Source organism: Platalea leucorodia (genome assembly GCF_965183815.1).
Source record: "Platalea leucorodia genome assembly, chromosome: 11".
Lineage (NCBI taxonomy): Eukaryota > Metazoa > Chordata > Aves > Pelecaniformes > Threskiornithidae > Platalea > Platalea leucorodia.
The window spans coordinates 7311923-7328144 of NC_138833.1; the positions used below are offsets into that span (position 1 = coordinate 7311923).

The 16222-nt window shown below is 47.3% G+C and overlaps 1 protein-coding gene across 24 annotated transcripts in view; it reads right to left on the reverse strand.

The window, feature by feature from the left end:
- The window catches only part of SIL1 (SIL1 nucleotide exchange factor), a 100234-nt gene that overhangs the window by 66178 nt on the left and 17834 nt on the right, over nucleotides 1-16222 (reverse strand). For 12 of the 24 annotated variants that reach the window (XR_014229461.1, XM_082324093.1, XM_082324098.1 and 9 more), the window contains 3 exons: nucleotides 15029-15185; nucleotides 10530-10644; nucleotides 7157-7292 (listed from right to left, as the gene is read on the reverse strand). Coding sequence is in view for 16 of the 24 variants with exons in the window: in XM_082324093.1 (XP_082180219.1) it covers nucleotides 7157-7292; nucleotides 10530-10634 (241 nt within the window). In the remaining 8 variants the exon portion in view is untranslated. Of the gene's footprint in view, nucleotides 1-327; nucleotides 430-6410; nucleotides 6600-7156; nucleotides 7293-10529; nucleotides 10645-15028; nucleotides 15186-15948 lie in introns of those variants that run through there. The other 12 variants (XM_082324109.1, XM_082324105.1, XM_082324107.1 and 9 more) reach the window with 6 other exon arrangements.

The following is a 16222-nucleotide window of genomic DNA, read 5'->3' on the forward strand; positions in this document are numbered from 1 at the left end:
ATTGTAACAACACCAGTCAGAGCTAAGTTTGAAAATATTTTGAAAAATGCAGCCTAACTTCCTCCCGTTGCAGAAAAAAAGCCGCCTGACTCTCAAACACCTCCATCATCTGGTTTATATCCACTTTATAACTAACCTGTAAAACACTGTGGGGCATGGAGTCATATGCACAGCTAGCAGGAGTCACGGATTGTCTCATGTGAAAATACATCATTACATCCTTGTTTTGGTTAGGCCCAACATCCAAGCCCACAGCTATGTGTTAGAGAAGCTGCAAACTTTTATCTCGGCTGCTCGGAAGCACCATTAGTTTTTGGTGGTACTTACCGCAGAAGACTCTGTATAACCCGCTTGTTTAATGAAACCAGTAGCACCACAGCCAGTAAGTGACAGCATTCATCCTGATCCACCGAAAGGCCATCTCAGCCCCCCTCTGCTCCTAAACCTGAGCAATTCAAGTAGTAAATTTAGAGGTTTTTCTCACCAACGCTGCTGCTGCCAGGATACCGACAGTTCTTGAAGTGACTGGAAACAATGGAGGTTTTATCTGGGTTTGGGAGGGAAAAAACATTGGCTCCCAGTTCACTTTACAACTACTAAACCTGACACCCTCACGGACGTGCTGGGAAAACAACAGCGGCAAAAATTCCCAGGTCATGGAGAAGCAGATAGGAAACACAGGGAAACAGCCCTGTGGGCCAGACCAGTACCTGGCCATGCTGAACGCGCTCCGCTGAGCGGCACCTTCCCACCCATCCTGCCGCTCCGAGCGGTGCTGCGCTGGGGCCGGGCCCACCCACCAGCCCCTGCGATTACGCTTAATTAAAACCTGCAAGTTAAGTGCACTGACACAGAACAGCCCATTTCTGTCCGGTTCCCAGGAATGATTTAGTACCAGGAGCTACGCAGTTCTGAGGTCTCACATTATTAAAATTTAAATATATATATATACTGCATTTACAACACGCTACAAAATATATAATCAAAACTGCATTACTACACTTGTCAAATTAGAGAAGCAGAGTGTTTTTTATACTGTGGGACGGGTTTTTTGGGGGTTGGTTGGTTGGTTTTGGTTTGGTTTTTTTTGTTTTTGTTTTTGTTTTTTTTAACATGCACATTCAGTTACTGGCCTATAAAGTTCTGTTATTTGCTACAGTTTCCCATTTCTTAGTGTGAATGACAAAAGTTCTGCAGTTCTGTCCTCTCCTGGAAAAGGTCAGATTTGTGCCCAAGGACCCAGCCCAGTAACATTCATGGTTGTTTCATGAGCATCTCAACTACACGAGTCCAAATCCACCTGCAGCGGCATCTTGTTGGGATGTCAGCAGCGGCTCCTGGCAGCTCACCGCGCAGGGGACGGCCAGCCCACGCCTGCCTTGCAGCCGGGAAGCCGTCCTGCTCGCCGCGCGGCGCCGCGCTGCCCTTGTCTGCACACCGAAGAGACAGCTTGACAAGGGCCAGGTGTGCATCCCCAGTGGGTGCCCTCTGACTTCCCAGCTCAGGGAACCTGCCAGTAAATAAAATCCAAGCAGATGACACAGAGCAAGGCTGGAGACAGGTAACAGCACTGCCCTCATCTGCACAGCTGAGCTGGAAAGATGCTCATACACACAATATCTCCACGTCCAAAAGCTGGCACCCTTCAAACATTCCCTACTCAAAATAGTGGCTTGAGATACCTCCTGTCTGCACGCTCTCCGAACGTCTCTCGAGCAGCCCCAATCCTGCCTCTTTCCAACAACAGGCAGGGAAACACTGTTATCCCTCTCACATGCAGCAGGAGTAAGGCATGGAGAATTTGCTTTGTTTTACACATCTGCCCTCCAGTGCCCCACACCAGAGCCGAAGCAGCATGTGAAGCTTCAGCCCTGGCACTTTTGCCAGAGAAGACTTTCAGCGTAAGGAGTAATTAAGCACAAGCCAGTGTTAGGGAGGCCACGCATCCTGCGATGCAAAGGTGAGAAGTCAAGGAAAGCCCACGAGGATGGGGAAGCTGAGAGAGCAGGGCATGAAGGCACCTGGTAATAAAAAGGAGGACAGGCACGAGATACATTTAAGATATCAAAAGCCTCGCATGTGAGAGGTCAGGTGGAAAACAAGCAGAAGGACTGCTATCAGTGGCCATAGCTCTGCCTCTGAGCACTGAATGTTTGCAGTTGCTTTCAAGACTGCCTGGGCTTTCCTACCTGCCGTAATCATCCTGCAGCTCTCCCTGTTGCTGGCCAGAGAAGATTATAATGACTTCACAGTTGAGATTTTTCTCCTCTGCACATTGGTAACAAGTTATGAAAAAAAAAAAAAAATTGAAAAGAAGCATTTCACCTGGTATAAATGAGGTTTTTAAAATCCCATTTGCCTTCCCTCTTCATGCAAATCTGCCCTGATCTGACGAGGCTCCTATCTCCTGGATTACACACGTCAAGCTTTGCAAAAACGAGCATACCCTGGTGGTTTAACGACGTGTTTCACAGCCCTCTCTTGCCCATGCTGACATAAATATTTCAGAAACCTGCACACAACTGTTTGACTTAGGTCTAGGTCACCGAGAAGCCAATGGTTCAGACAGATTCATTAATTCAGCAGAGCAATTAGCAGGAGTCAGCACAGCTCAGGACATCCCGGTGAATGGCACGAGCAAGATACCCACCGACAAGGTGTACGGAAATCCTCGCCAGCCACCACGTCACCCACACAGGCTGTGGGACAGGCCCTGGCACAGGACTCTGGAGCCAAAGGGATCCCTCCTGCCATTACCTTCTCCTCCCAGCTTTAAAAAACCTCTTCTCGGCTTAGAGCAGTGCTGGTTTGTTCAGATGCTGAAATCTCTTGAAAGATAAAGACTGGCAATGAAACTAGACTGGGTTATGCCCCATCCTGAGTCCTGCTCTTTCTAGCAAAACCACAGAAAGTCCATCAAAGCAGCTTCAGAAATTACCTCCCCAACGTGAACGCTTTCTTTCAGAACTGTGTTTCCATACATGTAAAACAGAGAAAGCAGCCCGAGGATCCTTGGAAGCTGCAGCCATGGATATTTAAATGCTAAGCAATGTATCATCAGCTCCCCGCTGAACATAAGATGGTTTCATCTTTGCAGAAGCAGCAACAACAGCATGCTCACATCAACTTCGCTCTGGCAGCTTGATCAACAGCGGCAGTCATGGCTTCTTATTTTTTAACTGCAATATAATTAGGCACTTAGGAAAATGACTCTGAACAGTACAAATGCTATAGAATAACTGCAGGTATCAGCACAGCGCTCTGCAAGCCAGAAGTTTAACCACAGCTAAAGGTACAGGCCAGCCGAGCTCCTGTAACGCGTGCTCTGCCCCGCTAGATACTGAGACATGCTACCCGAACCTGAGAGAGATCCAATGCTGCAACATTTCAATCACCAATGCAAGATTTTCCTCTATTTCTCCGGTCTGCAGGGAGCTGCTCTGGACCAAAGGAAGCCACTGTTGGCTCCTCTCAAATGGAAAGCGTGCCGAGTAGACTGTAAATATTTTAATATTTTGGGCAGATGAGGGTCACGCTTGGTCCACCTGTATTTGGAAACTGGATACATCAATTCCCAACTTCAAACTGCCAGCTGAGAAACCGGCCAGCGAGTTTCTGCCACATCAGGGAGCAGGAAAGCGCTGCTGCCACAGAGGCGGACAGAGCCCATCTGCAGAGGCGCTGCACAGCCCGGGCTCCCCGCGCACTGGTTGCTGCGGAGGAGATGATTAACCCCCTTTTTCTTTCCCAGTTAAACCCTTGCCTCTTATATCCTTTTTCTTAATCTTCACAGCAATGTCTTCTCAGAGGAGCCACTTCTGACCCTAATGTTGGGTGGAAAATCTGCTAGTCAGTGATGTGATTAAATGGTCAGAGCAATCCGACTTGCAATCATCATCAGGAATGCTAAATGGAACAGAGGGAAACAAGGTGCCCAAATAACAAAAGGAAGTAATTCCTGGGAAATTAAGCATTCATGTGCTCTAGGATGTTGTGTGGCAGATTTGAGGTCACCTACAGACGTGGAAGAAATGCTTTTATATACAGAAGCCCTAAGAAAACTCCCAATTTGACAGAGAAAACCATCGATGCGACCCAATCCTTCCACTCATCTCTGCCATCCCGAAGACTAAAAATCAGTATTTGTTTGCCATAACTAACAGGCAAAGATCACCTTGAAAAATGGTGGGGCGCTTCTGTGTGCTGACAGACTCATCTCCATGTAACATAAGCAGTAACAAAAGAAAGTCACCCCTGCTATGTTTCTCCAGAGAACTTCCAACTCACAAGGGTACCATCACCTGGTAAAAGCGCATTCAGAAAGGAAAAAGACATCAGAGGAAGCACAACTTCACAAAAATTCTGCGTCTGTGGAAGAACAGGTACTTGACCAGGAGAAGCGATCTGACCATGGGTGTGAACATCCATTCAGCGCAATCCCATTTGTTAAAACACAAGTAGCCTGCGAGCTCCTATGGATGCCAAACAAAAACAGAGCAAAAAGTCCTGCAGATGTCTTCATCATTTCTTCAGATGATACCAAAAAAAGTAAAATCATGGAGGTGCTGGGGGGACTTTCCAAGGTGCATGTATCCTTTCTGTCTAACCCAGTTGTGCCTGGTGCATTATTTAGTGCCGAATGAGAAAGAAGTGAATGCCTAACAAAGCGTTAAAGGACTTTGTGAAGTTTCACCAACCTTTCTACAGTCCGTCAGCTTCCCGGCTGGCTGGCAGAAGAGACAACTGATCTCCTTGCTTCCAGATTACAGACGGCAGAGCTCTTAGGGTAACTGTCTCTCTCTGTTTGCATCCAGCTACCTCCAGCAGCTTGAAGCGTGCTCAAAGTGCAAGAAAGCACTTGATCAAAATCCAGCTCACATTGTAGGCAGCGAGGGAACAACCGCACAAAGCAGCGCTACATATACAATAATGAATTAGGTGGAGGGATTTGACAGGTTACAGGTTGATGACACTGCTGCAGTCTCGGAGGAAGTGTGGTTTGATGCAATTAGCAACAGGGAACTAGAAAAACAGCAGAGTAAAACTGGAAGTATGTTTATAAAAGATGAGCAACTGCGGGACTGGACAGAAGCATAAAAAACCCTGTGTTGAGCTCAGAACAGGAACAAGATGAAACAGGAGTGCAACAGGGGGGAAAGACAACTCTGAGCTCCTTTCCACTATTCAAAATTGAAGATTCAGATTTTAAATCAAAACATTTGCTTCCCCAGGAGAGACTGGCCCCATTTGCTGCAGGGTTACAACAGAACCTGGCGTGGGGGCATCCGGAGAGGCGGGCAGCAGAAAGCAAACTTCCGGGCACGGCGCTGCGGTTCGCTTTGGCCTGTGCTGAGCACAGGCCAGCCAGCCCAGCCAGGACTCGGCTTGGCTACCAGCGAGTGAAATCACAGCAGAAAACGTCGGAAGACGCAGAACCACCAGATTAGACACGATGCCAACGCATGCTCCTCTGCTAAGGGACCGAAAGGCGCAGCCCTCGTGCAGCCCCACTGGCTGCTTCCCTCATCCTGCGGGAACTCGCTCCCCAGCACGGACCTGGGCTAGCAAGGGGGGAAGCCTCAAGGCCAGAGGCCGCAGAGATGGGCTCGTGAAGGCAGCAGGCTCCCCAGCCTTGCTTTGGGTAATACATGTGCTAAAAGTGCGAGTCACAGTCCACGCAAAGAATTTTGCTTCAGAGAAACCCGCAGGAGACAAAAACCCAGGCTGGCGGGGGGAGACCAAGGAAGACTCCTCTTTCTGACATGTTTCTACCCAAATCTGCCTGCACACCTGAAATGAGGATCCACAGCGACCAGACAATGAGGCACGCCACCATTTACGCCTTTTACAAAAGTAACTAAAATTCTTCTCCTCTGTGAATGCTGACAAGCTCCCCACTTCCACAAGCCCTTTGCTGCACATGCCCAACATGGAATTGCTACAAAAATAAAGCACAATAAGACACCCGAGCAATGGAGAAGGTGCTTCTCAACAAAACCAGCAACGATGTTTATGACTGCAAGTATATACATATTCTGCTTCAACAAGGGTGGTGGGGATCTGCCAGTCTGAATACTAAGCAGGGACACCACAAGCCTTCCATACATAATGGTATAAAAATGGAATATAAGTATATACTGCAGCTTTGTGAAATTTAGGGGCTTTTGCTAGACATTTATGTTATACAAAGATTTACATTTGGAAAAGCCATTCTGCTATATCTGGCAGAAATTTCAAGACAAATGGATCCCATATTTATTCATTCAATGATAACACTGAGCGCAGGATAAAGCTCTTTTAAATTCAGAGCACTTTATGAAAATTAATTACTACTTAGTTCACCCTTCTGAGGTGGAAGGTATTACACCTGCATATACATGAGGACACCAAAGAACAAGTGGATTAAATACCTTGTCCAAGACCCCAGAGGCAGGCTTACGGATCATCCTAATTGACGAAATATGTGTGCACACATGCATCTGTGTATGTGTGTGTTTAAATGGGCTTATCTTCTCCAGAGCCCTTCCCAGCACACGGGTTTTTGCAGCGAAGCCAGCAGCACAGTTGGTCTTTTCTCACCATACATGTCCCATCCATGTCTGATAAAAGATACCAACCCGAAAAAAAGGGAACAGATTTTTTTGTGGGATGTACAGATAAGGATAAAAGCTGGATTTCAAACAGCCAAAGAACAGAAAACCCATTGTTAAAAAAAGCTGTGTAGTGTTACATTGATGGTTCTTAATCAGATTGCCACTGAGCAGCATTTCACCAGCCCACACTGGAGCGCAGCAGACCTGGGATACCGTGCGCCAACAAATGTTATAAAATCTGTCCCTTGACAAGCATACAAAGAGAAAAAGGGCTTCTGAGCTAGTGACAGAGACACATCACCACCTGTAATGTGACTGGCAGCCCACTCGGCCTGCTCCAGTGAACTGAAAGCACTTTAGCAACCGCTCCCATTGCCAGCCGTTCTGGAGATGGCCTCCTGCCCCGGTATTGGGTCATTGGGTCTGTACCTCTTTGTCTGAACACCAGCAAAAGAACACATTGTCATGGGAACAAACAGGTATTTTGAGTTTCTGCGAGGCTCCTGTCGGTGCTGTCAGGTGGGGTTTCAGAGGGACGCTATAATTAGTCATCAGCACGTTACCTGGACGGATGGTTTGCCACTGATGTGTGGGGTAAAACACTTCCAGGTCCTCAGGATCAGCATCATCTTCTGTTATCGGCTCTTTCCCGCTGTCATCTTTTATGTCGCTCTCTTCTATTTTTGTAAGGGCAAACTCCTTTCGGATAGAAGAGATTCAGCTCATTAGCAATTGCATCTGGGTAATTTAGTGCTGGCTGAGAATACAAAATTTTTTCCCTCGCCAGCAGATTTTTTTTTTGACATCCGAGATTCTTTCCACATGGTTAAATTTAGATTTAAAGTATATTAAAGGTTAAACATGCATAACTAGCATGACATTTGTGCTGAAGAAAGCAACACAGCTTATTTCCTATTCCAGTGCAGGCTGCAGGTTTAAAACAAGCTTTCGCAGAGCCTCACCTATATTACACTTGGAGCCAGGAGCCTTGACTATTATTAGGGTTGTGTAACGTTGTAAGACCCTGTTTTCCCTTGCCTAAAAATATGTCAAACTTTTAACTTTTTCAGCTGAATTTTCCACACGAGTGGAACGCCTCAAGCGTTGGGGTTTTTTTTGGTTTTTTTTGGTTTTTTTGTTTTTTTTTTCCTTCTCTTAAATGCACTTATTTCAGGCTTGGAGAAGATTTCAGCTAAAATAGTCCAGCTATTTCCAAAATAGGACACGGGGAAAACACACCGAATTGCCCACACGATAAAAATGTGAGCATCCTTTTCTTTACCCATTCCCAGTGTCGTCCAAGTCTTTTAAAACAATGAGGCAGCGATTTAATCACCACCTACATTGCAAATGCGGCATGCGAACAGCAGAGGTGTGGTAGATCACTTAGCACGAGTGGTATGACATTATGCAAAGGAAAAAACGAGGATGAAAAGCAGGAAAAAAATCCTTGCTGCGAGGGAAACCTCGCTGTTCACTGGAAAGTCTCCCTAGGGAGCTGGTGGGAGTCACGTAAAACTGCAACGGATAAAATTATTGAGAGTGCATAGTAAGTAACGACCTCATACAATCGCACACCAGGCTATTAACTGCTCAGGAAGCGGGTCTTTGCTATTCTGGTTTTCACAGGAACTGATAAGCTGGTCCAGGCTTATCATCCAGACAGCTCAGTTTCTGTTGCCGGGAATATTATCAGCTTCTGATATCACCAAGGACGACATCACTGAATAATTTCAAATAACCAGCCTATAGGGAAAGATTACTCCTAATTGTTGGCAATTAGAATAAGAGTTACAGCTCACTTCATGAAGTGTTTTGATATTAATCCTTAGAACGTTTTCATAGGGAAAAAAAGAAGTCAATCAAGAGGTTAACTGGAAATTTTAGGCCATGTTCTGCCTTCACTTCTTCCGCTTCTTGGGAAAAATACATGCATATTTTCTGGCAGAATCTGGGTGCTTTGGATATAAATACCCATTATCCAGCCTAGGATAGTGTTTCCGAGCAAGAGAAATGTCAGCCTGAGCAAAACACATACAATTAGCAACGACAGTGGTATCACATGAAGATGGTTGACAAACCAGTAGAATGTTTTTATTTTACCTGTCACAAGGGATTGAAATTTCAGGAATGCACCGGAAAACAGAGCTTGACTTCTGCTTTCGCTTAGTGCATCAGAGGCTTGAAATTGTTAAAATTATGACAAATGGCTAAAGCTCAGTAACAATCATAAACATAAAAAGCCAGGTTCTACTGATGAAAATCAATGTTAACATTTTCTGAGCCAAGACTCAACAGGACTAAAATAAATGAGAAAGAGCAGTTATTACTTAGCTTATTTACGCTGCTATATTATTATCCAAGAGGGACTTAACGATACAGGCCATTGTAAATTTACCAACAGGCCTCCGAGTGTCGTATCTGTTGAAACACATAATGGAGATGGCTGATGTTTACCAGCTCTGCTCAAGAGAAGTGCCATGGTCTGCGTGTTCAGTAAGGGTAAAAGGATGGGACTTGGTTCCTTTAAATGTTACTGCCACTGCTTGGCCCGCAATTGCTTTGCAATACCCCATTTTCATTAGCATTTCTGGCAAAAATGGGCAACAACACACAAGCGAGTCTTCATTAACGCAGAAATTAGGTAGGATCCTTTTCGGTTTGTTTTCATAATTAAAATAGTAGAAAGAAAGATGTTTTCTAAAGAACAATGGAAATTTCCTTAAAGGCAAAAAGCCTCCTTGCTTTATCAGTCTGAAATCAACTGCAAGAAGCTGACAAGCCTCAGCAGGGAGGGTTTGAGTCAATCTGCTGTCTGTTTGCAATAAAGGAGGGACGTGGCCACCACGGAGCCGCTGCAGGGGAGCGCAGGAAAAGGTGATGGGAGAGTTAACCACCCATCGCATTAATCCTGTCTGAACCTCCAGGCTGCCTGCCAATTCAGGCACGTCCCAGTGCTTGTTCTCCAGCTGGGATGACTGTGCTCTGTCTCCAGCCTCTTCCCCTCCCTCCCTGAAATAAAGACAAATTAACTCATCATTACATGACTCCAGGTGGGTCCGAGGCACCGGCCTACAGTGTTTATACTGTAATCTGTCCCTTGTATTTGCTCTGGGTAATAGCACAGCCCCCAAACAGCTGCATCACACAACCAACAGGCCAGTAAGCTGCAATGCGAAGGCAGGAGTGAGTGTCCAGGGACATGGGGGGGCCAGTGATCCCCTAGGCCAGTACTGCTGGGGGACCCCCTGTTTTAAGTCACAGCATTAATTAAATTAAAAAAACACCACTCTCAACTGCTCAAGCTTCCTCAAGGAAGCTTTCCAGATCTACTAATCTAGTGGGGCCTGGCACCTGGGGCTCAGCAGCAGAATCCAAACGAGGGGAGTTTTGCACACCTGTACAAGTGCAAAGGGGCAGACAGCATCCACTCACCTCAACTGCAGCTTCACAAGAACACTGGAAGTAGCAAAATCCATGCACGTGGGACGCAAGGGCCAGAGAGGATGCCCTGCTAAGCCTGACTCACTTGCGGTGACTCAACAGGGGCACAGCTAGGAACCTAATCGAGGCCACCTCTTCTTGCCACTAGCCCGCATAATTAGCTTTGCAGGGGGGAACGTGTGACAACTCCAAATAGAAAAAGTGACATCTAGCAAACAAGAGAACTGCCCGAGTTGCACTGCTCCTGTCGCAAACCCTCTGGATTGAGCATATTCTGGATTTCCTGGGGTGAGGCAAGCAGTCTTAAGAAAGAAGCCCTTCTGAAACGTTGTTATGGAAGACCTGCTGTCAAGGAGAGGTGATTCACCAACCGCTGCAACACCCTACTTGGCCCTACAGAGGGATCAGGTAAGGCTGTCGCCCCACCAGAGACTCCGGTGGCTGGACAGCTCTTTGCGAGCACGGCTTTCAGCCGCAGCAGCCAACACTTACGGGAACTCTGTCGCTTAGGCTTGACCGGGAAAACACTGCAGAAACCACCAAGACCAACAGGTTGACTTTGGCAGCGGTGGACAGGAGACCGGCCCAGTGAGACATTGCCACCAGCCTGAAATGCAAAGGAAAACAAAATCAACAATATTTTAGTCCACGTTTTCACAGGTTTCAGCATTCTTTACGCGACATTTTGCAACGCAGCACGGGTTCAGGGGTGCAACACCGCAGGAAACAGAACACCTCGACGTGTTAGCGCATGGGTCTCACTGGGGGCAGCCGATAGCAAGGCATGCCAATTTTACTGCAAATGGAGTTTATGACAGGTAATGACAAAGTAGCTTATAGTGACCCCGCAGGGGCTTATATCTCTCCTAGAAAATATGAAGAGACCTGCAAGTCTTGTTTAAAATCACTGTGTTGGTGCCATGGATGACAACTACAGGGAGAAATAAAAATCAGTGCAATCCTGCAAAGGCTTTTTATGCCTGTGCCTCATTTTAAGCACAGAAGTAGCTGCATTAATTCAAATTAAACAAAACTACCAGTCGTCAAAGGATCAGGGGTTTATCTAAATCCGTACGTAGGTTTTTCTTGAGGAAAACAACATTTTGCAGAGGTCAGCAAGGTTTACTTGGTGGTTCCTACAGCGCAAGGCTTTCCCCGCTGCTCAGAGTGCCGGCTCACCCAAACTGTGAGCCCAGGAGCCGGCTCTGCCCACGCTTGCAGTGGACCACGAAGCAGTCCCGTGGCAGCCAGCCACCCCGACTGACCGCAGACCACCTACTGAACAAGAGAGGGGGAAAGAAAGAAGGGTCCTGCTCTTGTGGCTGCCGGTCACCCTGGCACAGAGCTCACATCCCCACCACTACGTGTGTAGCCACGCTCACACACACGCGTGCCCCCGCTGCCTCACAACACGAGGCTTTAAATCCACCTACAGCACTCAGCTCGCTGCTTCACATGCTGGGGTAGGGAACGGAGCAGCCTGCCAGCACACAGGCTGGAGAAGTATTTCCTTTGATTGGCTCTAAATTTACACGCTGCTAAATTAAACTAAATGAGGTCTTTTGAAAGAAGATGGGACTGATTAGTTCCGTTCAAACACTCCTTCATTACTCATCCCTCCATCAAGTCTGCTCCTACTCCCATCCAGGTTTTAAAGAATTTCCTCCCATACACGCAGTCCTAAATATCTTTCTGTCTCTGATGTCCATCAGGATGGCACATCACATCGCAGATTTCTTCCTTCCTTGAAGCAACCATCTTCTATTCCACACAGCAGAAAATATGCTCACAGGCACACCCACCACCAACTCCTGCCACCAAAGGACCTCTCCCCCCAAAAAACCTGGGGACACGGAGGGAGTGGAGTCCTCTCCTTCCACCCCTTTACTGCTATCTTGTCTCCCCACTCCGTTACATTACTTCTTCCTCTTCCTGCTTGGTTTTTGCCTTAGTTAAAAAAAGAAAATAAAAGGCAAAACACCGCATCATGCTGGTCAGTGGTGGACATCTGGGAAAAAGCAGCAGAGCAGGGAGCACGAACAGTAACACATCTGATGCACTTCTGCATCTTCCAAAAACTCCTGACCCAGGGTCTTTCTGAAGAGCAGCCTCTATCTTTGAACTCAAATCCAGCTCAACCGGATTTTTGTTTTCCCATTAATTGCTTTTGGAGTGGATCTGGACTTATGACACCCACAGCATCCCTCAGCAACGAGCTCCACTACTTAATTCACACCGTGCGCTAAAGTACCACCTTGCATTTCTGACCTGGTGCTTGATATCCTCCTTTGATATCCTCTTTTCTAAAGGGTCAAAGAACCACCTCAAGGAGCCACAAGCCCTTCTTAAACTACAAATGGAGTATCATAGAATCATAGAATCGTTAAGGTTGGAAAAGACCCTTAAGATCGTCGAGTCCAACCGTTTACCCAGCACTGCCAAGCCCACCACTAAACCATGTCCTCAAGCACCACATCTACCCGGCTTTTAAATACCTCCAGGGATGGAGACTCAACCACTTCCCTGGGCAGCCTGTTCCAATGTCTGACTACCCTTTTGGTGAAGAAGTTTTTCCTAATATCCAACCTAAACTTCCCCTGGTGCAGCTTGAGGCCGTTTCCTCTCGTCCTGTCGCTTGTTACTTGGGAGAAGAGACCGACCCCCACCTCACTACAGCCTCCTTTCAGGCAGTTGTAGAGAGAGATAAGGTCTCTCCTCAGCCTCCTCTTCTCCAGGCTAAACACCCCCAGCTCCCCCAGCCGCTCCCCATAAGACTTGTGCTCCAGACCCTTCACCAGCTTCGTTGCCCTCCTCTGGCCACGCTCCAGCACCTCGATGTCCTTCTGGGAGCGAGGGGCCCAAAACTGGACACAGCACTCGAGGTGAAGAAAAGCTTCTCTTCACTCAAGGTGAAGAAAAGCTTCTACTTCTACTCGAGTAGAAGAAAAGCTCTCCGTTTTCAGAAGACAGGCAAAGACAACCTGTGCCCAAAGCCTCCATCCCTCTCTTGGGGCACTGCCAAGTGCAACCAGGCCACAACTAACACCCAGGTTCCTGAGCTGGAAAACCCAGAGCAGAGTTCATGGGCTCAAACTCCACCTGCTCCCAGAAGATCGACGCACCTTTCTGGCCAATGCCACAGTCAGGACCTCAGTCTCAGACTGACCAAGACATGCAGTCCTCTCCTCAACCCACCTCGGAACAAACTGCTGCTTTTTACACAGGAAACAGTTTTTCGGGTTTGGGGTTTTTTTTTTAGTTATAAAACAAGTGGTAAAACTGGGATAATGAAAAATAGATGTATTCCTAAAACTTTACCTGCAAACCTAGAAATAAAAAGAGAAAGGAAGAAAAAGAAATTCAACAAAGCAGTGGCTGAAAGAAAGCGCGCACTCCCATAAAAATAGAGCTCACGTGTACCGAGAAGGCTGGTAGCAAATGACAGCACAGCCTCTTTAAAGCCTACAACCTCATGCCTGCCTGGAAGATGACATCTGCACAACAATTAGCAGTTTGCTTAGGTCCCAGGTAGGCAGGAGGAGCTAACATGTGAAACACGGGGGTTTGAAGCTCCTGGAGAGAAGCCTGCGCAGGCTGACATCTCGTTACAAGACAGACGTACGCAGAGGGCGTGAGAGGATTTCCAAACCAAATGTTATGTGGATACAACGCATTTTTAGAAACGACCCTTGCAGCTTGCAAAGCAGAAAGGGTGGTAACCGTGGACCCCACCTGCATGGGGAGCATTTGCTCTGATTTACGGACATCATTTTGGGATCCAGCAGCACCCACATTCAGCTGCAGCCGATCAGCACCAGAACCACTACCGGAGGGCAACAAATTCCCCTTGTGCAGAGTGGGGTGGGTTGTGGGTTTTTTTCCCCAATAATCCTCTTTTGTCAAAGAAAATCAGGTGCTAGGGAAAGAGCAAAGGGTCACACTCAAAGAAGCCTCCGTTCCCGGCAGCAGTCCTCCCGTCACAGCAGGCGATGTTCTCGGCTTTGCAGCACAGGGAGGTTCTGCTCCACGGCTCCAGAAAACCCCATCTGCACCAGCGGCCGCAAAAACAATAGCATTGCCATTATGTTCTCTATTAGCAGGGACATTTTTACTGATTTTACTAGCTGCGCATCAGTAAGTACTGCGCATCAGTAAGTGCTGCACAGCCCCGTGAATGTGGTTGCTATAGTCATAGGTGACAGTTCAAAGCAAGTCAGTAGGAGGAACATATTTCATTAATGCCTTCTGCTGCTGGGAATGCACCGCTCTTTCATGTCCTAACTCAAAGCCTATGCTGCGTGTACTGTGCCACTCCAATAAATCCAGCTGAAGCCTCATCTGAATTCTGATCCGCTGCTCCGGGAGAGCACACGGACATCCCGGAGAGCTCCCCAGCCCCCTCACCAGGCTCTGGTTTTATGGCCAACTGGACGTAATAACAATAAGCTAATCCTTGTTCTCATCTCGGGATTGAGGGAGCAGCATGGGAATTATAAGTCTTGCAAAACTGTCTGCAAATTTACTAGTTCAGGTAGGGTATCTGTCCAGCCACCCTTCGTTGAGATGGCTGGTGGTAATGACAGCACCAGCAGTACTTTGCGTGTCTACGAGCACAAACAATTCACACAGCTCCCCTCGCTGAGCACAGGGCAGCACCGGAGAATAATCAGACAATGAAAAGCATCAAGGAACTCATCCCAAGCAGCCTTCAGCTGAACCGGGGACACGAAGACCTCCAAGCACGCACAGCCTCTTAGGCTGAAGCCAAAGTTTGATGGGCAATAACAGTTAAGGAAACTGTTTTAAAGATAGATGTGTAAATTGGGATGTCTGATGGAAAAGGTGCACTCAGGACACATACTGCAATCAGTGTGAAGATCCCCGTTCAACCACAATGTCATTTTAATGACACTGGCATCTATGGCTGAGACTAGCATGACGTGCTGAGTGATGTGCAACGCAACGGAGAAAGAGAAGGAAATTTAGCTGACCTGACCTGGAATTTTCTTCCTCTCAGCAATAGGATCCCCAGGTCTGTAATGAGCACCTGTTTTTGCTGACTTGCTACTGAAGAGCAGAGCAGTGTCAGTCAGGCATCTTGGGGACGTCCCATGGCCAGCAGTCCCTCCTCCTCCGATGACTGTGCAGCTACATCGACAGGAGGAAGAAGAGGTTTTAATCTGAAATTCAGCCTATGCATAAGAGAGGAAACAGCTGGTGGACAAACAGGATTACTAGGAGGCCACAGGACACTCCCTGTTCATCACAGTCAGGTCTGCACACAACCCTCTGCTTTCAAACAGACGAGCAGGACCAACCTGCAAATATGATCATCCTCTCTTCTTCCCAGAGGACAGAGACACAAAGGCTCCTGTTAAGTATAAGCCAAGCTAAGAAAAGCCATCCTGGAAATACACGTTTTGGTGGACACAGGCCCAGATGACCATGTGTCTGCTTAGCAAGTCTCAATCCTGAAGGCCTGCCTCAGCTCTCCCTGCCCTGACAGTACTTGGACATTGCACCATGGCTTCTGGCATGAAGCACAGGATTTCTTGGATTTCCTCTGGAAACGGGAGCCATGAGAAGACAACTTGCCCATATTAAAACCCCAATGGCTCTCATAAGACAGAGCACAGGTCCTGTCCTTCCAAACATGCCTACCTGGAGATGGTTACCTGCAGCACATTTTAACGTGGAGGATCCAGCAGGAAGATGTGAGCCGACAGGCAAAATGCTGCAAGAACCACAACGAGCTACCAAACCTTGTACAATGTGAGCGTTCCCCACTGCCTTCACTAAGAACAGGACTTGTGAGTCTCTGATACCTCTTTTCCCCCCTTAAAAGACATCATCATCTTCTTTTCATGCTTTTTCTTCCCTGAGACGAGGTCTAGAAATTAACTGCACTTGCCCTAGGTGCAGTGCCCAGGTGAAGCTGCTGTGGCTCTGCACGAGCGACCGACAGGCACCCAGGAAGCTCCAGGGACCTCCTGCTCCGTGCGAGCCCCCGCCTCCCACAGACAGGTCCCGATCAGCAACATTTCCAAACGCAGGCAGGAGTGAAATTTCCTCTTCATTAAAGCCAATATTAAAGCTACAAAGATCCTGGAAGAGACCTGAATACATTTGACTGATCAAAGAACTGGATCTGAATAACAATTAATAATAAAAACAGAATAAAATAA